Source organism: Hemitrygon akajei, chromosome 29, assembly GCF_048418815.1.
Source record: "Hemitrygon akajei chromosome 29, sHemAka1.3, whole genome shotgun sequence".
NCBI classification, from domain to species: Eukaryota; Metazoa; Chordata; class Chondrichthyes; order Myliobatiformes; family Dasyatidae; genus Hemitrygon; species Hemitrygon akajei.
In genome coordinates, this window is record NC_133152.1 from 10,400,237 (window position 1) to 10,423,852 (window position 23,616).

Below are 23,616 nucleotides of genomic sequence, written 5' to 3' on the forward strand. Positions count from 1 at the left end.
TTCTTAAGATGAACAACATGGCACCTTATCTTTATTCAATGCTTTCCAGCAGGACACTGCTTTAACAGAAAATTACCATAATTATCTTGCAGCATAGCAGTAGAAATCTTAACCAGAGCATTACATGTATATAGAAAAGCACAGTACCACACATAACACAATAGCTTATAAAGGCAAGGACAAAATCTACAAATAAATTCCACAAAGTACTTTAATGGTAAATATCGTAAGGTATGGAACAGATACTTTGTATATTATGCAGCAAGGAGTTCAGAAGCCTAATGGCCCAGGGATAGAAAATTTCTCATCCTGACAGTTCTTGTTCGTATGCATTGTAGTCTCCTGCAAGATGGTAGAAAATCAAAGACAATGCTGGATACATGGGTCAGATCCTTAATAATACTAAGGGCCCTGCATATGCACCACTACTGATAAATATCACCAATGGAATGTAGGATGATCCCTTCAGCTGTTCCCAGTCCTTTGTAGGAAATTCTGGCCCAAGGCATGGCTGCTCCCATACCTGGAGGGTGTACGTGTATGAGAGCCTTGCTTGCCTCAATCTTAGGAGGCTGTGGAAGCACTGCTATGCCTGCTTGCTCAGGGAAGTGATATTAAAAGCAGGTGACATCATCTGTGAAGGGAGCCATGTATTCAGAAAGGGCGGTTGGTTCATCTGCACCTTCCTTAAGTCTACAATTTCATTTTCTCAATGTTCAGGCTTAGGTGTTCTCATGCCAATCCACTTCCTCTCTATAATGCCTTGAAATCATTCTTTATAAGGCCAACCACTGTTGTGTCATCCACAAACTTAGTGACAGGATTTGAGCTGGATCCTGCATCAGCAGTAGGAGGGCCAGTGTTCAGTGTAATGGGACTAAAGATGGTGCTGCCCACACAGAATATGGTCTCATTGTTAAAAAAAAACTGATATCCATTTGCAGAAGGGAGCATTGAGACCCAGTGAGGACAGTTTACGAGGTACGATGGCGAACACTGAACTGGGCTTTAACAGCAGGCTGGCATACGAGACCCAATTTTCCAGGTGGAACAGAACAGAGGCCACTGCATCATCAGTATCAATTTGAGCAATAAGCAAACTGGAGAGGTTCCAATGTAGCCAGGAGAAAGGCTTTAATGCTCTCCACAAATAGCCACTCGAAGCATTTAATGGTTGATGTTAATGCTACCACACAATAGTGATTTAAGGCAGGTTACTATCGCTGCCTCTGGCACTGGAATGGTTTCTGCCTTAAGTGGAGGGGACAATGGATTGTCCCAGAGATGTTTAATACAGCACATGGTACAACTGATAAAACATAAGCAGCAGCACAAATAGTATTTGCTGTGCTTCACACCCCAGCCACTTAGTACTACTGTAAATGGGAAGATTTTTTTGTCCAAAGGGCTCATTTGCATACTGGGACACTAGTGGCTTCATTGGGTTATCTAAAACTACTGTCATTCCTCAAAACTACAACCAACTTTCTAAGGCACTAACTTCAGGACACAGGATGTAATCAACAATCCTACTATTTCCACCATGCCGTCTTCACACTTGCCAGACAGTAGGTACAGAACAGCTACTTCCTTTGAACCACTGGCTTCTTGAACAAACCTGCATAAACCTCACTATAGCACTACAAAGCACTCTTTCCCCCACTAATTGTGTTCTTCCTCAATACACTGTTTTCCCTGTGAATGACGTGCATCTCAAACATGCACGAGGATGCTACAAGTTTTTAATTGCACCTAGGTACACATATACTTATGGATATGACAGTTAACTCCATTTTGACTTTATCCAATACCCTTGTGTGTAGAAACCTATTAATGTTTTCAGAGAAATTGACCTCCAAAGGACACCACCATCCCCAAATTCATTCAGAGGAAAATAGCAATTTTCTTCCAACTACCAGACTTTAGTTAATCATTTATCATTCACATCTGGAACTAGTGGATCAGGGCAAAGACCTGCAGTCCTTCAACTGAGGAATTGCCTAAATTTAAGCAGAATAATCACAATCTGCAATGCAGCTTCGCTGGAATTCTGAAAATTCTAGGGATTAAGCAATTTATATTACAATTAGGAGAATTCAGTTAAAATTTCATAATGGATTACAGAAGTGCCAAACGATCTTCAAAGCTAAAAAGTTAAAAAACAAAAAATATTGGCTGCAAACTACATGGCATTAGGGAATGACTATCCTTTCATGTAAGAAGTACAATTTAACACAAAACTGAGAAGGTGAAATAATTTTAACAAATCTGGTCTGGCTGTAATAACTACTGATTACATTCAAGGCATACTAATAATGTCAGAAATGTAAAATGAATTCAAGATACTTAACTGGCAGCAAACCCATCTAATTGTTACTGGAGTAATATATTTTTTACCCAGTCCAAAAGTTAGAAATATCTTGAATGAGAATTGTAAACATTCTGACAAATCTAAATATACAAGGTACTTACATTAGTAGACCAAAGCACCCATATCTATAATTAGCTTTTACGATTTAAAGAACCAAATTAAAAGAGCCAAAACACGGCAACAAAATTAACGTGGATTTAATAGAATGATTGTGAAAGGTAGTACAAGTTTTGGTTGGGGTGTTAATCCCCCTATACATGATCGATCATCTCTTTAATGACAAATACTTGTGATTGAAATATAGGCGGTCATTGCTGAGGCAACATCTGAAATAGCATGCACTTTTACTCTACCCAAGGATAATATGCTGAGGGAATGGCCAAGATTCTTAAAGAAACCATTTATACATATAAATTAGGAATAGGTCACTTGGCTCCCCAAGCTGTATCAATTTAATAAGATCATGGCTAATTAAACCAAACACTCCACGTTCTTATTAACCTGGCACACCCTTGCATATCCCAACTATTTTGTGAAGTTAGAGCTATATTGCATGCGTTTAGTTCACATGAAGTAAACGTGTATTTTAATTTAACTGAAAAGTAATAAGCACAAAGAACCTACCTTATAGCCAGAGGTACAGAAATCTTTGTCCCCAAGTAGCAAATTCATCCACGCAGGCAATATAATTGCTTAGTGTGAATGATACTTTGAGCACATCGCCCACTCTGAATAGCTAAAATACATTTGCTTTGGTTACGCGTGTTTAGGTATTTTGTGAAATCAATCAAGGTTCTTTTTTAGATTTTGGTGAGATAATTCTACACAAATGCACATAAGCCTAGTTTTCCAAAGTTCATTTCAGATTTTGTAGAACCTTGACCATAGATTGGATGGGAGTGCCTTTCAATCATTCTGGAGCCAAAGCAGGAAGAGACCAAATGGAAAATCAAGCTGCACAGAGCAGTTGATGAGAAGTCATCTTCACCCTAAAAGAAAAACATTATAGCAGACAGCAAATTATCAATCCTTTAGTTAGTTATTTTTTTATGGATGTTTCTTATGCCCCTCTGCAGTTAATGCAAATCCTGTGTAATGAAATTACCTTTGAATATCTTTGGTAGATTTAATATACATAATTTTCCAGCAAGGTCCAGGACATGGCACCTATTTGTTTTAGTGGAGCTCTTTACAGCATTTGGATTCCTTTACAAACACAGTAGAAAACTTTGAAAATAGTGTAGGTATCTCAACATGGAATGCAGCTGAAAATTGCTTATCCTGCAGTAGAAACCATAATAGAAACAAAAGGTGTTAAAAGGGGAAACTTTCCCAAAAACACTGCTTTAATAAAATTGAAGCAACTGCCCCTCTAGTACAGCATATTTTGTCAGTTTGCCTAAAAAACAGAATGTATTTAAGGATGGGAGTCTATTGGGAGCAAAGAAAATTAAGGAAACAGCACGTTGTGATCAAAAATCCTGTATACAAAAAGATTTACCATAGGTCTGCACTGTGTCTTGATCAAATATTCCAAAGTGAAGAAAACCAAAATGGCAGAAAACCTACCATAGGTTTGCAAGTAATTCTGCATTAAAAAAATATTTAATCATAGTGCAGGTCAAATGCAACAACCCTTGGAGCACCAGAAGTTTTAATGTGTAAGCTTGTGCTGCATATATACAAAATATGTTCAATCATACTTGGACTGAAAAATCACAATAAAAATGTACTCCAAAAATTTACATCATGCATTGGCTTTCAAAACTTTTGAAGTACGATGACAAGGTGGAAAGTACCTTGATATAGAAGGCAAAATAAATGCAAAAACCTCATGTAATTGTGGAACCATGTATAACACGTTTTTAAAAATCACAGTAAAGATATAGTAAAGAATCACTTAACTGATGCACTAAGTGCTCAGGAAGTTTCAACTGAACAGCTAATGAATCACTGTGTGTAGTCCCTATACATAGGGAAACCCCAAAGCCAATCTCACAGATGAGATAAACTAGTTAAACATATTTTGGCAGTTTTGCATGTTGGATACACGATAGCCTGGATACTGGGACCAAACAGCAACTGCCAGATAATAAATTATCCTGGAGTCCCAATGGTCTTTTGGGTTCTATACTTAACTGGAAATGTTGCAAAATATTTACACATTTCTTTCCTCTACTATCCATTCCAAAGACAAATCTAATTTTCTCAAAATATTGACAGTAATTGAATGAATTCCGAGTGTCACAATTATTTCTTTGAAACAAAATAAATTGTCTAACCTTTGCCAAAGGATCTCCAACAGGTGAAAGCTTACATTAACTCCCTCAAAAGGGCTTTAACATTTAGCTGAATTGGTAGGCTAAGGCAGCTTGGTTCTTTGCTGCCAAAGTATTATGCTACAGCAACTTAATGAGAAATAGAAGTCAGTGTATTTTCTTTATTCTTGGAGTACCCATGAGTGCAACCTGAACATGTCAAATAAGAGCTAGGCTAAACATCTGCCAGGTTTTCTTAAATCAAACTTTCAGATGGTGCTGCAAATGAATTACAGCTTTTATAAAATTAGGTCATTTGCTTCGGGTGGACTATTGTGACTGCAGATAAAAATCCCAGTTTAAAAGTTTATAATTTTCCATTAGGAATGTCAACTTTAAACAAAATCTGACAAAAGTTCCCACTTAGAATTCCCAAATGAGATTTCTAAATAAACTTAAGACAACAGCATCAGTCAAGCAGTTAAAAATATCAAGGTGATGACCAAATTCATATACATATAATAAATAAGCATTACATACTTTCAAGCAGAACAAGGCAATGGCCAAGTTCAATATTCAGTTTGCAAATAACTTGCCCAGTACTGAATTAGAAACACCCAATGTTTAAGCACAAGCTCAAAGATATCTAAAACTTCTAAAAAGGTATTTGTACTGTTAACCTGTAAAGACCCTGTAACACCATAAACTCTAACAATTAAACTCATTAACAATTCTTGTACTGCTCCAAGTTCATTTTTCTGCCTTATTTTGTCAGAATACAGAGACAAGAATGTTCGGTCAAGTTAAATTTTTATTAAGAATTACCTAGTGACATTAAAAAAAGGGCTTCAAAACACACTTAACTCAAGCAGTCATTTATTATGCATTCGCAATAAACTCGCAAAAAACACAAACGTACACTCTTGTCCAAGATTGACACTGTGCTCACCCAAGTCATCTCTGGCAGGCAGCAATGCCACAATACACTCCACAGAATATTGTTCCTTCATAACACCACATCATTTCACTTATCCACACTTACAAATCAGTAATACAAAAATACATCACCAACCATTCGGCACACACAGTTAACAGGAAGGGATGGGAAAGATACAAAATATCAGGGGTTGAAAACATAAGTAAAAACAGTAGTGGTCCTCTCTACAGATTTTAAGGACTGACTGGATGACATTAATTTACAATTAATTCAAGTTTAAAGTAAAACAATTTTATTGTGCACTTTTCATAATTAGAATGCTTACTTCAGTTGGAACATAAATTTGCAAAGGGTTGAATTCTAACCTATAACTTACAACTGAATGCTCTGAATTTTTCTGTTAACTGGAGAACAAAAATTTCTTGGTTTCAACCCCTGAAAATATTCATTTCACTGAACACATTCAACATTTTCCAATTACTCAAATTACAAGCAAATATCACCACTCCAAAGTCTTTTCCCTCATCAGCCACGGACGTCCTTTGTGAATACAAGAAAATCATTCGTACTGTATCCCACTTCTCCTCTGCATTCTCTCACCATGCCAAGGGATTGAGAGCCACATCTTGCCATGTTTAATAACGCCATAATGCAACACCAAGTCTCTGCATGCGCTCTCTCCTTCATCGCTCATACTAGCCCTCTCATTCGCTGGCACCACCATAGCATCAATCCCACACCAGGCTTCAACTTAAGTCACCACAGCTCTGTATTACATCTTGTTTCACAGGGCTGATAAACGAATCGATGAAAAGAACAGTAGAGGACAAAAATGGAACACCCACCGTGGTCCCTTTGAATACAACCTGCAACTCCATGCAGCCTGCAGTTATGTGGCGAAATGGTTTAGAGAAAGCATTTTCTATACATGTGTAGATGCTCATGCCCGGAAATCCAGAACATGCCTTAAAAAAAATTTCAATTTATGAAAACTCTACATAATATTCCATTAAACACAAGATCTAAATTTAGCACTCTTATTTAAAAAGATTTCTACACAGCACTCTCCATTTCCTATTTGTAACTCCCCAAACCATGATATAGTGGATACTCTTTCACATTCTTCCTTTGGTTTGCAGTGCTAGTAAAGAATACTCAGCACTGGAAGTTAATCCTCTTAAATTTTAAAGTGGACAGTACAGAATGTAATAATAATAACCCAGGGCACACAAATCATTACTGGACACTGATGAGCATTCTGTGCAAAGAAGTCAAACTGGAATGCCAGTAGTTCAAATTCAACACTGCAGATTAACAAGATTATCTACAGCAAAGGTCTTTTCTGATTTACCCATACTGTTCATAGGTGAAATTGTTTTGATGTGCATAACATGAATGGAAGTGTTATTTGCCAGCACAAAGCCAAGAAAAAGGTTTCAAAATATGTTAAATCTGGCAATACTTAAAATTGTGACAGCCTGCAAGTTACCCAATTATCAAGAAACTGGTGCACATTGCAACTTTGAAATACCTCAGATTCAAAAAAAATAGTTTTAAAACCATAACTCAGTCATATACAATTTGTTTTCCAAAACCTCTGCCCACAGCCTTACAGATATTTGCTTGAACACCAAAAGTCAATGGGAAAGCATCCCAAGTACAATAGTAGCTTCTTTGAAGAGATTACCCCTAATTGTATTGAAGGAATAATGGCAATTTGGCTATTAATACAAGGAGACACAGCAAAGAGGCATGGAAAGCAGGTGCAGATTATCCAAATCGTAGGTCAAATTGTAAGCCTAGAAAGACGCGATGCGTGATACAAATAAAAATATTAAGTGATCTTTTACAAGTCAATATCCTTTTTAAATATCTGCAATCCTTTGGATGATTGAACGCTACCGAAAACCACCATCAATGCATTTGTAAAAAAAATAACTTGTCAAGAGCTTTCGCCCCTCCAACATAAAATTACATTTCACTCAGAAAATTAGTTTCTAAGGAGAAAATAATAATCCTTCTGAGGTACAGGTGCCACAAGAGCAAAACGGACATTAAAGATTCACTATTTGGGGGCGGGGGGGAGGAGAGAAAGAAGGGAAGAATTGGGGAATTGAATATAACCAGATGCAATGGATTACTTAGCTCGGGTTTCTGACATTTGGCCCTACGGAAATGCCTTTTCACCAACTCCCTCCTTCATGGAAATTCTATGAGCCGATTTCAAAAAATTCTATGAGCAGACTGGGAAGGAAGTTCACCTACATTCAATGTCAGCTTTGTTCAAATACATGTCTAGTGTCAGGAAGACTGACAATGGAGACAATGCAGTGCCAATCACTTGGAGCAAATGCCTTTAGTGCTATCGTGATCAGCAGTCAATAATGGGGGACTGGTGATGGCGCTTGGTCTACATCATTGGAAAGAATTTGACTGAAAACACATTTCCCCAATTTAGTTTAGCTTTGTCTCAGATAAATACAAAGTACAGCCTGGGTTGGGAGAAAATATTCAACCAATTTTTAAAAAGTCATCTTGGTACAATGACAGTGCTGCTACAAAAATATGCAATTTAGCAAGGTAGAAATCTTTGTCACTTGGAGGTAAACTGCACCTCACTTGAGTGGCTGAAGTCACAACTTCATAACCTGCAGCAAGAATGAAATAACTGGCCTCCTCATGCTGCTGAATACTAACTTGGACATAGTATCAAATTCTTAACACAACTGGGGAGATAAGGTTCTCAGAAGGATTAACAAATGTGTGCATATACAAAGTACAGATCATTAGTTTAAGAACTAAAACTCATGACAGAACTACATACTACAGTACGAGTCAGGAACAGGAAGAAGCATTTCCAAAATGCAAGTTCAATTGCTTATTAGTGATTCTCAAAATTTACCTCATCGTCAAGTGTCTTGAATGACAATTCCAAGTAACCACTAAAAACTTTTCAATTATGTAGCAGAAAAAGTTTGTGAAAACCTACTTTTGTTTTTACTTACCATTATTCAAATCTCTACTCTTCCTCCACATTTGCTAAGGACCTATAAAACTTACATTCCCCACCCTGATGATTTGGACTCCATACTGGATCCAAAACCAGAGCTGAAACCAGGACCACCAGAATTTGATGCTGACCCCCAACCTAATGCACCAGAATTTGAACTATAAGAATTATTATTAGTTCCAAATGGCTGATTCTGCTCTCTTGGTACATTACCCTGATTTTGTTGTGGGTTTGCCCCAGCTGCCCCAGATTGGTTCTGTTGACTAGCCAACATTCCCATCATTCCCCAACTACTCTGCAAGGCCGCCTGGGCAGCCGCCATCATTGCTGGATTGATGCTAAAAGCTCCAAAATTCATTCCACCCCCACTCATGTTACTATTTGGACTGCCACCTAATCCTCCACCACCTCTGTTATTTCCAAACCCACCCTGATTGCCAAAGCCTCCCTGGCTGTTTGTGAATCGTCCTCTATCTAGCTGTTGTCTAGCATTCAGATGCTTAGGTTCCGCATTGGAAATATGCACGCTGACCCCTTTAATGATCAGATCTTCACCACACAGAGACTGGGCAACCTGTGGAAGAAAGCAAACCACCATGGAATTATGCAAGATATCATTAATAAATAAGCATTAACCACACAACTCTATTCAGCTCATAACAATACAGAACCCCTCTAAGTTAACAAACAAGTACACATTTTAAAAACAGATAAATAAGTACTAACAGTGACAGGAAAAGTACCCTTCATATAATGCTTAAACATAATTATTCCTGATGTTGCTCCCAGATTTACAGCAAATAATGACATAGCTCAAAATAGCTTACAATTATAGCTGTACAATCTGCCTATTGACAGCTTGAAAGTTCCTTCATAAACATGCACCTATAGTGCAAAAACCGAGTACCAAAATAATAAAAACATAGGATTATGGTTTTAAAATTATTGTTGATCTTATTAAATGTTTCCACAAATGCCAGATTAAAGCAATGAACAGTAAACTATATTGCCTGATAAAAGTCCTGAAATTGGTCAAAAGTACACCACTTAGTTTGGTTAAGGTTCACGTGAAAAAAGGAACATTAAGGCTCTTCCGCTGGGAATAAATTGGACTTTAATTCATGTATAGGGACCTACCTTTTATGTGAAATTAATGACCAATTTAATACAATGTGCAATGATATGGAATAAAAAGTCACTAGAGACAAACTATGTGGCCCCACACACTTTTTGCATCATCTTTCATGGCATGTCACAATTTGGTACTTCACATTCAAGTTTGCAAATGTGATCAGATTATCAGATACTGCCTCAGAGTTGAGGTATACTGCAAACTTTGGATCCATTTCCCCAACTTCTTTCTCAAAACCACCTAACATTTTTTTTAAAAGCTTACTTTGAGAACTTATTGAAACCTTAGAAAACCTAAAACACCAGTTTAGCATTTCACATTTATAAAAACCTACCTGGTCATCAGCAAATGTGACAAAAGCAAAAGCACGAAAAGGTTTTGGTATAAATACATCCGTCACATCTCCAAACTGGGAAAAGAACTGGCGAAGCTCATCAGCACTCATGTCCTCTGTGCAACGACCCACAAACACTTTTCTGCTTCTTAAAGGCTCATCTGCATTTTGCTGCAAAAATAAGATTGCAAATCTGTTATCAAAATGTTTTTGAACACAAGAGATTCTACAGATGCTGGAAACCTAGAGCAACTCACGCAATATGATGGAAGATTCAGCAGGTCAGGCAGCGTCTCTGAAGGGGAATAAAAAGTCAGTGTTTCGAGCAGAAATCTGAAGGGTCTTGGCATGAAACATTGGTAATTCTCCTCCAAAGCACTGCCTGATCTGCTAAGTTTCTCCAGTATTTTGTATGTTAGTTACAATGGATCCTTTCTTGGTGAAAACAAATTTACTGCACAAGAAGAGGGTTTGGAACTTCAGTGGTGTTGGACTAGATTAGTTTCAAGGCTACTAAAACCTTAAGTTACAACAAATTAAATCTGGCAAACTAAGAATAGTTAATTAAGGGGAGTGCAGGATCTGAGACCCTGAGGAAAGAGTGTTGACAAGTAAAAACCAACTGGTGAGCCAACTGCTGACACCAGGATTTCTAAATAGCTCAATGATTCGAAGTATATTTATTAATCAAAGAATGTATAAATTATACAACCTTGAGATGTTTGCTAACAAAGCAAGGAACCCGATAGAACCCAATTTAAAATAGAAACCAGCCCCTGGAGAGATAAAACTGAAAACAAATCATGAAAACAACAGCAGCAGCATTCTGAATGAAATTGAGTCCGTAGATCCAAATTCCTGGAGTAGCCCATAGCCTCGATATTCAGCTCATATTAGCAGAAAAATCACCAACATGAAACACAGCAGCCAGCCTCAGGGAGTCTCACAGCCTTAGTGTTGTGGATAGAGAAGCCCTCAGTTGCAGTAATAGCTTCAACTAGATCCTGGAATTCCTTCCCCACTCTTCTTTGAAATTCTGTGGCATTTTTCTTCAACCCATTAATGAGCGTTCCTTAATTTTCCTCACACACCCCAAGCATAACTTAATACGTTAACTAGCTACAGTGCTAATTTCTCCCAGTTTAGAATGGAAGCAGAACCAAGAAGGAACCTACTGGAATGCAATTGCCGAGAGCTGGAATTATTTTTCTTGCAACATATTCAACAGGTTTTCTACTTATAAATGGTTTCAATCACTTGTCCTGACATTCTTAAAACTCACACAATCCTTTGACAATTATTTTACATTGAATGAGCATGGGAAGAATAAAAAATTGAAGCAGAAAATATTTAAGACCAAAGAGGGGTTCAAAGCTCAAGATAGTTTAGATTAATGCAGTATGAAGCTATTAAGCACTTTATACCAGACTGATTAACTGCAAAACATAATCTGTACTCAAAGAACATACCACCTGATTTCTCAAGTCTGTATCACCTTTTACCAACCTAATGGTTTATCCGATTTGCACCATTAAATGGCAAAACGGTAATGAGCACATTTTTTTTTTAAAGAGAGACTATTCTACATACAATTAACATGTGAATGTTATTGAAGAGCAAAATTTCAGGGAATTTGAAAGATGTACAAAAGATATAGTATTAGATAGAAGGCCTTAAACCATCTGTAAATGTCAGAGCTGGAACAAAGAAAAATTGCTTTTAGAATTGTAATGCAATAGGATACTGGCCACTTCAAAGAAATAAAAAGCCAATTTAATTTGATGAAAACAAAAATGATGTAGGCAAATTTGTAAGCAAACCAGTAGAAACCTTCATGCAGAGGTGCTGGAACTAGTCTCAGTACTCTCTATAAGACAGAGATAGGGAAAACCAAAGCTAGAACTCCCCTGACAAAGCAGTAAACCAATGTGTGACAGATGGCAGGTTCTTAATGCAAGACAGAACCTGGCAATTACAGCAAACTGAAAGAATAGAGTTTTTAAAAAATGACAGACAGTTTGCATGGAAATAATTTGCTTTCAGCTTTATGTTAGCAACTTTTTTTGCACTCTAGAAAAATGTCACTGCAAACCAACTAATAACCTAGTTGAGGGGAGAAGTAAAAGCTTTCTACCTTGGAATTAGGGAGTTTACAATCACACCATCGTCCATCAATCATGTGTCGCTGTGACATCACTTTCACTTGAGTTTCGTATTCTGTGAATCTGACAAAGCCAAAGCCTTTTGAATTCCCAGTCTTGGTATCTCTTTTCACCTGTGAGAATAAGGAAGTATTTAAAAAATATAAATAGGTGACAACTTGCTAGAAGTCCGTGTACAACAAGTACAAACTAGTTCCATCATTTCTATTTAAAGCCTAAATTCAAAAGCAACTTCAATCTCAGCACACCAATTAGGAAGGATAAAATCTATTCAACATAAAAACCCATCTTCAAGATACTACAAACAGCAATACAATCAAAATAGATGACGACACCGTAGCAGCAAGTAACATTGCCACTTCACAGCTTTAGAAACCCAAGATCCATCCAAATTTTGGTGCCTTAAGTTCATGTTTTTGTGATGACGGCATCATTTTCTGAGTTCTCCCTCCCCCCACCACAAAGATGGGGTTTAAGATTAACTGGCTACTGTAAATTACCCTTTGATGTAAATTAATACCCAAAAGAATGAAGTTAGTTGATGGGCTGTGCCACGGAGAATAAATTGCAAGATAAGAGTGCAACAAGGAGGGAAATGGGACAAGTCAATGTGGAGACCGACAGGACCAATGGCCTCTTCTACATCATTGTTAGAAAAGGGCAAGATGCTTCAAAAGCAGTAAAATCCTAAAAAAAAAATTTACGATCTGAAGTATGAACAAAATCTCAGATTTCATTTATACATAATATGGCCAAAAAATGTCTTAAAGTATTCAAAATTAAATATGCTACCTTCCTCTCTTACCAGCTAAGAGAAAAATTACAAGCAGAATAATGACTTCCCAGTTTTGAATAAACTCAATAAAGTGCATAAACTGCAAAATCTACATGATACAGCACTAAAATGGAGTTAAAATTTGCTGCCAAAGCACATGTAATGCTTACAATACAATGCCACCTGAGACATGAACCTCACCTGCACCATAATGACTTCACCAAAAGTACTGAAGTAATCTTTTAAATCCTGCTCTGTTGTCTTCCAGGGAAGGCCAAGAACAATAAGGTCTGATGTCTTCTGAACTGCTCTCTTCACCTTCACAGCTGAAGATGCATCCGTTTCATCCATTTTCCTTTTGTTGTCTAAATACAGAGATAAATATGCAAGTGCTTAGAAGGTGTTCAGCACTTTTGGATTGCTATTGGAAAAGACTATTTCAACTTTTAGATTGCTATGGAATGAAAACATTTTCAATAAAACATCATGAAAAATGTAGCAGTGTACGAGTCATTATAGACATACACATGTAAACATTAGCACTAATATTTATGCTCATGCATTTAAACTGGGTTCCATATCCTTTTTCCAAGTCACCAGTTAAAAATAATTTGAGTATTTTCCATCACTACAATTATCTCCCACATCTATTACAGCAAATGCAGAGAGAATTGTAATTTTATCAATTATCCTGCATTTGTATCATTCCAGATGAATTCTTATTCAAGGTCTACCTGACATTCGTGCCCATTTTCTTTTAAAACTGCATTCCTTTGCAAAAAGTTGCTTTATCCTCCAACTCAAACGTTCCCATGTAGCTCTGAATTCTTGGCAAACTTGTTCAGTTGGGTTTTAAGAAATCTGCCAAATGAAAACAAAACCCCTCTCTCCTCCTTTGCTTAAATAAGTCTCCTTTTGTTATAAAAACCCTCACCAATTGCCTTGTACTTCCCACTATAAAGTATATCCCCAATGCAGAATAGGGTGCCTTATCACAAAAAAATCAATAGCCCTTTTGATGAGTGGATTTTGCTACTGTGTCACTAACTGCCATCAAGTGTCCCGAGGCCCCTAGTTTCTGTGACTTGCACCCTCAGAGCACACTAATAAATCCCACAAGGGATAATTTGGTTGGAGAAACCTCAAGCCATTGTTACATGCCAGTTTGACATTGCAGCAATGGATACAGGAGGATACAACTCCAAGGAAGGGCTTTCTGTACAAACAAAACAGTAGCACATTCTATATTTTAACATAAAAGGACAAAAATAATCAAAGGAATAGAATCCTGAAATCTGCAATCTGGTGTGTCTACCTTATACTAGAACTCAGACGACAGTGGATCATATACAAAAATCTTATTGTGGAAATCTGAAACAAAAAATGACACGTCTCCTACAATAAAAATACTGGGAACGTTCAGAAAATGTCAGAATCTTCGGAGGAAACATCCCTCCCTCATCTATTGAAAGCTACCTTTTTTCTCTCCACCTCATCAACAACCTACTGCTTATTGTCACATGTATCTAGCAACTGGGATAGATGCAAGATGACGTCCAGAAGTGTGAGGGATGTGCAAAGGACAGGGTTCTGATATCCCTCTATACATGCTGTACGATACAGAGTTCCTCCAGAACTCTTGCAGATTTCAGCATTTGCAGTGTCGGGTGTCGAGAACTGAACAGATCTGTTCCAAGACGAGTCAAGATGGTTGTTTTTATCAGCACATTATATTCTGCATTTCCCCTTTTTTGTCCTATACTACCTCGATGTACCTGTGTACAGCACGACCTGTCTGAACTACATGCAAAACAAAAGGCTCCTGTGACAATCATAAACGAAAGCTGTTCCTGCAGCAAATAGAGATGAAAGGAAAGCAAACTATCTTTCTTTAAGATGTTGGGGAGCGTCTGGAAAAGGATGAATATTTTCCCGTTCACAGATTCTCCCCGATTTACAGGTAATTTCCAACATGAATTTTACTAGGAGCAGCAGCAAGCGCGGCCTGCGCCGCCGCCGCCGCCGCCTCCCCCCACCGGGCAAGGCCGCACCTTTCGGGTAGTTGACCACATAGACGAGGTTGCCCCAGCCGTTATCAGGGGCGTGTAGTATACCCTCGACCAGGCGCACCCCGCGCATACACTGGTTGTCGGGGTTGCGGTAGCGAAGGCCGCACGCCCCCGGGAACTGCGCCGTCACCGTGGAGAGCAGCACCGTGCCGTCGTCTTCCGACGGGATCTCCATCGGCTCCTCCGACTCCTCTTCAGCTACACGGATGTACTCTGCCATGGCCAGGTTGCAAATTGAAGCAACAAAAAGGTGCGGAGAGGCGAGTTTCACGGAAAGCGGGGGAGCGCCGACCGTTCCCTCAGACACTACCACAAAATGGAGGCGGTTGGCGCTCGACACGCGCTTTCAACCACTCCTGCGTGCCGCGTCATCAGCTCCTGGGCGAAGCGTCAGCCAAACCCGCGCAGCGCGTCACCACCTTTTGCGTACAACGTCATCGCACCCCGCGGACACTCTGCGACCATTGAGAAAGTTGCTGTGTGTGCAGTGGAAGTTCATGTATCTCGCTTCTACATTATTCCTCTTGAGTTATTGTTAGGTGGGGTGGGGGGAAAGGATTGGATATTGCTTGTTTCATATATAGCAAAGCGTTTGAGAAGGTCCACATGGGAGGTTGATCAAGAAGCTTCAGGCGCTCGGCATTCAAGACGAGGTTGTAAATTGGATTAGACATTGCCTTTGTGGGAGAAACAAGAGGCGGTAGATGGTTCCCACTCTGACTGGATGCCTGTTGTTGTTGTTTGCTGGGTCAGTCATTATTTGCCATCCATATTAACGATCCGGATGTGTTTGTTTAGATCCACATATTTGCCGATGACACCAAGATTGGGGCTTTAGTGGACAGTGAGGAAGGTATGGCTCGCAGGGGGATCTGGACCGGCTGAAATAATGAACTGGTAAATGGCAAATGGAATTTAATGCAGATCAGTGTGAGGTGTTGCACTTTCGGTAGGACCTACCTTACACGGTGAGCGGTCGGACACAAGAGTGTGGAGGAACAAAGGGATCTGGGAATACAGATCCATAATTCACTGAAGGTGGCGTCACCAGTAGATACGGTTGTAAATAAAGCTTTTGGCAATTACCCTTCATAAAACATTGTATTGAATACAAGAGTTCGGATGTTATGTTGAAGTTGTATAAGACTTTGGTGAGGTTTAATTGGAGTATTGAATGCCGTTTTGGCCACCTGCCTATGGGAAAGATGTCAATAAGATTTAAAAAGTGCAGAGAAAACTTACAGGAATGTTGCCAGCACTTGACTGGAGTTGTAGGGGAAGGTTGAATAGGTTAAGACTTTACTCCTTAGAATGAGGGAAAATTTGACAGAGGTATCCAAAATTATGAGGGGTATAGATAGGGTAAATGCAAGCAGGCTTTTCCATTGAGATTGGGTGAGACTAGAACTAGAGGTCATGGGTTAAGGGTAAAAGGTGAAATGCTTAAAGGAAACATACTCACTCAGTGGTTGGTGAGAGAGTGGAACGAGCTCCCAATGCAGTGGTGGATGTAGTTTCAATTTAAGCATTTAAGAGAAATTTGGATATGCACATAGATGGGAGGGGTATGGTGGCATATGGTCTGGTGCATGTTGATGGGACTAGGCAGATTAATAATTTGGCATGGACTAGATGGGCCAAAGAACCTGTTTCTGTGTTGTTGTGATCTTTGACTCTATATAAAAACTTCACCTGCATTATAATGGTTGATGGGGGGAAGCTAGGGGACGGGGAGATGATGAGGAGGAGGAAGAGGAGCATTGGGGAAGAGGAAATAAACTGATGGAATTTATCTCAGACAAGTGTGTAATTGATACATTTTGCAAGTTAAATCAAGATCAGATATGCACAATGAATGGCAATATCCTAGGGAGTGTTGTAAAACTGAGAGACTGTAAGGTACAAGTACACGACTCCCTGAAAGTGGTGGTACAGCTAGACAGAGTGGTGAAGAAGAGAGAATGACACACGTGCACTCATCAGTCAGAACACTGAGTACAGAAGCTGGGAAATCTTGGTACAGCTATTCAGGACATTGGTGAGAGCATTGTGTGCAGCTCTGGTCACCATGACATGGAAACAAAGTGGTTAGGCTGGAGAGAGGGCAGAAAATGTACACTAGGATATTGCTGGGACCGGAGGGGTTGAATTATAGGGAGAGCATTGAACAGCTTGGACTGTTTACCCTGGATAGAAGGAAGCTGCGAAGTGATCTCTTAGAGGTTAATAAAATGATGAAGGGCACGGATAAGGTCATAGTGTTTCTGTAAGTCTAAGGGTATACAGTAAAATCAAGATCTGGACTGCATGGGTTTGAGGTGAGAGGGAAAGATTTAAAGAGGGCCTAAAGGGCAAGATTCTCACATCGAGGGTGGGGGGGTGGGGGTAAATAGAAGGAGCACTAGACGGGTATGATTACAATCTTTAAAAGACATTTGGAGAGATAGGAAAAACTTGCAGATTTATGGACTATGGGAGATGCGTTTTATTAGCTGTTCAAATAATTAATTCAAATTGTTCAAACAGGATCTTCTGTTTAAAAAAAATAATCCATACCTTTTCAGATAAAATCTATGACTCTTTACGAATCTGTCCTTCAGAATTGAGGACCATTTTAAATGTTCCACTTCTTTTAATCTACCTCCCTTCTGAGCTATCAGAACTCTGCTCTTTGAGATTTAAACAATAAGAGCATAAGATATTGGAGCAGAATTAGGCCATTTGGCCCATTGAGTCTAATCCGGATATTGTCATCAAAGTAAATTTGCTGTCAAAGTGTATGTTACTACCATATATACTACCTTGATTCAATTTCTTGAAGACATTTAAGGAATAAAGAAATACAACAGAATTTTATGGAAAATATATTTAAACAGCAAAGACTGACAAATAACAAATGCAAAAGAAGACAAACTGCAAATAAAAATAAAATAAATTTTCCTGATGAAGGGTCTTGGCCCGAAACGTTGGCTACTCTTTTCTCACGGATGCTGCCTGACCTGCTGAGTTCTTCCAGCGTTGTGTACATATTCTCTAAATAAAAATAATACTGAGAACAGGGGTTCAAAAGAGTCCTTGATAGTGAGTCTGCAGGTCAGAATTAGTTCAGAGTAATGGTGAGTGAAGTTACCTATGCCAGTTCAGGAGCATGTACTATAAGTATACTTAATGGTGGGAAAAGTGGCGCTGTTGTAGCCTGCAAACTGACCTATGTCAACTTGCAGAAACGTCTTCATACCTTGTTCTAGGCCATGATTTTATTTATGGAGATACAGTGTGGAATAGGTCCTTGCGCCCCTTCAAGCTGCACTGCCCAGCAACCCCGGATTTAACAGTTGCCTAATCATGGGGCAATTTGCAATGACCAATTAACCTATCAACCGGTGCATCTTTGGACTGAGGAAGGAAACCCACACAGTCATAGGGATTACGTACAAACCCCTTACAGGCAGCGGCTGTACTGTAAAGCATTGCGCTAACAACTATGTTACCGTACCACCCTATCTCATTGCCAACCAAGACCTTGTCTGGCACATTGTTACAGACATTATTTCCTCCAGGGATTTTCCCTTCACGATTTCGTCCTTTTAGTACGCAGCCCTGCACAGCCTGTTTTTACTTTCTGCCAAAGATTCACAAACAGGACGGTTGAGGCAGAGCCAATGTTTCAGTCTTGTTTTGCCCCACCAAGACTATTACTTCATTCCTTGACCCTATCTTTTCTTCCCAGACCATTTTCTTCACATTTACATTTGTGACACTTCGCCCTTCATCACTCAGCCAGCTTGCAATTTTAAAGCCAATCTTTACCACGGACATAAAATCCTTCTATAACTGTTCACCACATTAGGAGGTCTCCCTGTTCACATTCGATAAATGGAGGCCTGGTCTTTTCTCCTTCACCAGCCAACTCATTCGCCTAGCTGAGCTCATCCTCATAATGAACGATGTCTCCTTCGACAAACTTCCTCCAGACCAAAGAGAACTCATGGACTCCAGTTGTATTCTTTTTCTTACGGGATAATGGAATAGTATTTTTCTCAGTCCTACTCAAGTCCCTTCCTTATTTTTTTTCCTACATTGCTGATACTTCCTGCAATCATATAAATTTTTAAAAATTCATTACTTTTGCTACATATTTTGACGCTTTCCATGGTGCATTTCTGACTTCTCTTTCAGATCTTTCTGCTAGCATATCAAAAGCGTAGGGTAGTTACAAACATCCATCACGGGGCTAGAGATTACAGTTTGAGTGAGGAGTAAGAGAGTTAGAAAGGACAAAACAAAATTATCCCAAGGATATTTGCAATGTGAAACTGCATGAGAAGGTGTTGGGAGGCAGGTATTCTTAGCACATTGGAAAAAATATCAGGATAAGCACTTGAACTGTCACGTGCTGGTGAGTGTATATGGTTTCTAGATGGTTGGCAGTGAACATGATGGGCCAAATGGTCTGTTTCTGTGCTGTATGACTAAAACTGATCATCTGGCACCATCAGAACTTTAGTAATGTTAGACTGTCAGATATTCTAGACCGGGGTGTCAAACTCATTTTAGGTCACGGGCCGGATTGAACAAAATGCAGCTTCATGCGGGCCGAATCAGTCGGACACGTGCGAACGCAGCTTTCATTGCCTCCGTTTTTTCAGCCTGCTCTCATGTGTCTCAGTCTCTGCTATAACTACAAAGTGTTTCACTTTACAAATTCCGTTTCTTATGAAGAAGACTGCCGAGCAAGACCGCCAAATAAACACTAAAAACCCTGAAAACCTGGTACCTGAATAAACTCAGCATTAGCCATATCATAAGCCATAGGCGCTTCGATTACTGGGGCCAGCTTTAATAGTAATTAGATATTATCTCGCGGGCCAAAGATAATTCCACCGCCAGCCGGATTTGGCCCGCAGGCCTTGAGTTTGACATATATGTTCTAGACCAATGGCTATTATTCCACTTATATAACTTAAATTCACTTTTTCGTAGATCAGTTCTGGTCGCCTCACTACAGGATGGATGTGGAAACCATAGAAAGGGTGCAGAGGAGATTTAGAAGGATGTTGCCTGGATTGGGGAGTATGCCTTATGAGAATAGCTTGAGTGAACTCGGCCTTTTCTCCATGCAGCAACGGAGGATGAGAGGTGACCTGATAGAAGTGTATAAGAAGATGAGAGGCATTGATCATGTGGATAGTCAGAGGCTTTTTCCCAGGGCTGAAATGGCTAGCACGAGAAGGCACAGGTTTAAGGTGCTTGGAAGTAGATACAGAGGGGATGTCAGGGGTAATTTTTTTTTTACACTGAGAGTGGTGAATGCGTGGAATGAGCTGCCGGTGACGGTGGTGGAGGCGGATACGATAGGACCTTTTAAGAGACTCCTGGATAGGTACATGGTGCTTAGAAAAATAGAGGGCTATGGGTAACCCGAGGTAATGTCTAAGGTAAGGACATGTTCAGCACAGCTTTGTGGGCTGAAGGGCCTGTATTGTGCTGTGGGTTTTCGATGTTTCTATACTACACTGGAGTATAACAAACTTTCCAATGAGCCAAAAGAGTTGACAAGGAGAATGTGAACAAAACCCAGTGGATTTCAAGGGGGAGTGAGAAACAGAGACATAGTGAATTTCGAAGGAGCATGGAGACAGGTCATGAGTTAATTACGTGTGTTGATAAGGGTAGACATGCTGATGTTGTGTACATTGACTTCAAGAAGGCATTCAACAACTTTCCATATGGGAGACGGTCCTACAGCTAAGAGCACTTAGGATCCATGGCAAGTTCACAATTTTAGTCAAAAGTTGACTTGGCAATAAGAGGCAGAGTGTGGCAGTGGAAGATTGTATTTATGGTTGGAAACCTGCAACAAATGGTGCACACAGTGATCAATGATATAAATATTGGAATACAGGTGACCCACATTCAATCCCTGCCGCTGCCTGTATGTTCTCCCCGTGATGAGGAAGAGGATGGAAATGCAATGAAGAGCAGTTTAGCTCTTCTCCAAAGACCAGGAAACTTTGTATGACAATGTGCCACGTACCACAAAAGCTGACATTTTTGAAAAACGTTTTGCTTCTTTGTCATTCTGAATTTCGATAATTTCTTCTTGGAAGCTCTCTTCCTGTTCTTCCACCTTGCAATGAAATGCTCTGATTACCCCTTCCAGAATTTCCAAATCATTCAAATCCTTGAATCGATTCTGAAAATCCTTCTTCAGTGACTGCAGATGTCACTGCTTACTAGTGAGAGTGTCATACTTTCCATGCAGTGAAACTGTGAGAACATTCTTCTTTTTCCAACATTTTGCGTATATAGTTCCAATTTTCAATAAAAGCGGATACTGCACTTTTTGCCTGGATTAATTTGTAATTCTCACCTTGTAGTTTTATATTTAGAACATTAATTTGGTCATACAGATCGGCTGGCATCACCACAGTTTCAAAAAGATCAAAGAAACATTTTACGCAGCAACCTTTTGACAGCCAACCCACTTCAGTGTGAAGAAGAAAGCATTCAAATTCTTGATCGATATCTTGGCAAAACTGATTAAATATTCTGCTATTTAATGGATGAACTTTAATTTTGTTGATAACAGATATTACAAGAGTCATGTTTGAAATGTCACTTCTGAGATTTTTGGCTGCAAGATGTTGACAATGAACTACACAATGGATTGCAAACAGACTTGGAATTTCTTTTTTCATAATGCCACCAAACCAGCATGGCAGCCTAGACCATAAGACATGGAAGCAGAATTAGGCCATTTAGCCCATCGAGTCTGCTCCACCACTCCATCATGGCTGATCCAGGATCCCACCCAACCCCATACACCTGGTTTTTTGCCTCATCCTTTGATTTCCTGACTAATCAATGGCCTCGTTAGCTGTCTGTGGCAAAGTATTCCACAGATTCACTACTCCCTGGCTAAAAATTCCTCTTTACCTCTGTTCTAAAGGGTTGTCTTTCAACTTTGAGTTGTGCCCTCTAGTTCTGGACACCCCTACCATAGAAAACATCCTCCCCACATCTTCCTTTCAACATTCAGTAGGTTTCAATGCGATCCTCCTGTATGCTTCTAAATTCAAGTAAGTACAAGTCCTAAGCTGCCAAGCACTTTCATATATTAACCCCTTCATTCCCGGAATCATCCTTGAGAACCTCCACTGGATTCTCTACAATGACAATACATCCTTTCCGAGATACAGGACCTGAAAGTGTTGACAATGCTCCAAGTGTGGCCTGACTAGTGTCTTATAAAGTCTCAGCATCATCTCCTTGTTATTATATTCTATTCCCCTTGAAATGAATGCCAACAATGCATTTGCATTCTTTACCACAGACTCAACCTGAAAATTAACCTTCTGGGAGTCCTGCATGAACACTCCCAAGTTCCTCTGTACCTCTGATGTTTGAATTTTCTCCCCATTTAGATAATAGTCTGCATGTTTATTCCTTTTACCAAAATGCATTACCGTACATTTCCCAACATTGTATTCCACCTGTCAATTTTTTGCCCATTCTTCCAATTTGTCTAAGTCCTTCTGCAATCGCATTGCTTCCTGAGTACTACCTACCTCTCCACTTATCTTCGTATCATCTGCAAACTTCGGCACAAAGCCATCAATTCCATTATCTAAATCACCGACAAACAATGTGAAAAGTAGTGGTCATATATAACCTGTCATACATATATGGCGCTCTATCTGTTACACAAGAAATGATATTCCTAATCGAATTACTTTTATCTTCAATTTACATTTTAAGCTCATCATAGGTTGATACTCCGTTTTTAACTTTTTACAAAAGAGAATCTCTTCAAAAACTTTTCCGTTTTTGATAAACTGTACATAAGCCATTAGCAATCCCTCATCTTCTCACACAGCTGTATCCCAAATTCTGTTTTATGTAGCTCTATGCATAGTTGATACTCAATGTCTTCACTTGTTTCATCAATATGATGAGCTACATTTTGATAACAGTGGTGAGCACTTCTGATAAATCAGGCATTATTGATCTTTCACCAATTGTATGAGATTTTCCATACTTTGCTATTATTTTGCAAATGTTATAAGAAGCAATGAGACCACTATCAAGGTCATTTTTAGCTTTCTTGACAAATGACAAGAGTGCAACTCTTTTCAATGGCTTCTTTTATCTTCTGGAACTGAGTAATACCATAAGAAGCCTTTTCAGGGTGTCTCTTATGGAATTGTTTCTGCAATCTTGATGGTTTCATGTCTTCATTTGACAGTACAGTATTACAAATAAGACACATGGGGCGTTGCAGATTTGAAAGAAACAGAATAAAATCATACTCTAGGTATGTAACATTGTATTGATGAACTTTCTGTAGTTTCTGTTTCTTAGCAAGATTAGAATTCAAGGCTTCACTGCCTTCATACTCATAGAGATCACGCCATATCCATTTATCCATCATTAATGGGCTAAACTAAAATAAAAATAACACAAACTGGGAATGCCTATCAGATGTTGACGGGGGCAGCGTGTTGACACAGTTGGAACAATGGTAGTGGCACGTAAAGTAATGGCGATGCAAAGATGAAGACAGTC

The 23,616-nt window shown here is 39.2% G+C and overlaps 1 protein-coding gene across 6 annotated transcripts; it reads right to left on the reverse strand.

The window, feature by feature from the left end:
• Nucleotides 1–2,552: 2,552 nt before the first annotated feature.
• tardbpa (TAR DNA binding protein a) lies at nt 2,553–15,380 on the reverse strand. 6 transcript variants are annotated; one of them, XM_073031681.1, is made up of 8 exons: nt 15,031–15,380; nt 13,181–13,344; nt 12,177–12,317; nt 10,043–10,213; nt 9,006–9,150; nt 6,412–6,531; nt 3,477–3,652; nt 2,553–3,360 (listed from the first exon to the last, which is right to left on the reverse strand). In XM_073031681.1, exons 1-6 carry the CDS (start codon nt 15,266–15,268, stop codon nt 6,473–6,475), a joined length of 918 nt encoding a protein of 305 aa, XP_072887782.1. In that variant the 5' UTR covers nt 15,269–15,380; the 3' UTR covers nt 2,553–3,360; nt 3,477–3,652; nt 6,412–6,472. The 6 variants fall into 6 exon arrangements, with proteins under 6 accessions (XP_072887782.1, XP_072887783.1, XP_072887780.1 ...); XM_073031682.1 differs by lacking the exon at nt 3,477–3,652; XM_073031679.1 differs by having other exon boundaries at nt 6,412–9,150.
• Between the last annotated feature and the right edge of the window lie 8,236 nt (nt 15,381–23,616).

Coding starts and splice junctions, on each gene's coding strand:
- tardbpa (XM_073031679.1), bottom strand. CDS start 15,268: ATGGCAGAGTACATCCGTGTAGCTGAAGAGGAGTCGGAGGAGCCGATG. Junction 13,345..15,030: donor TGTGGTCAACTACCCGAAAG/GTGCGGCCTTGC, acceptor CTCTGTATTTAG/ACAACAAAAGGAAAATGGAT. Junction 10,214..12,176: donor GTAAACTCCCTAATTCCAAG/GTAGAAAGCTTT, acceptor TTATTTTTGCAG/CAAAATGCAGATGAGCCTTT.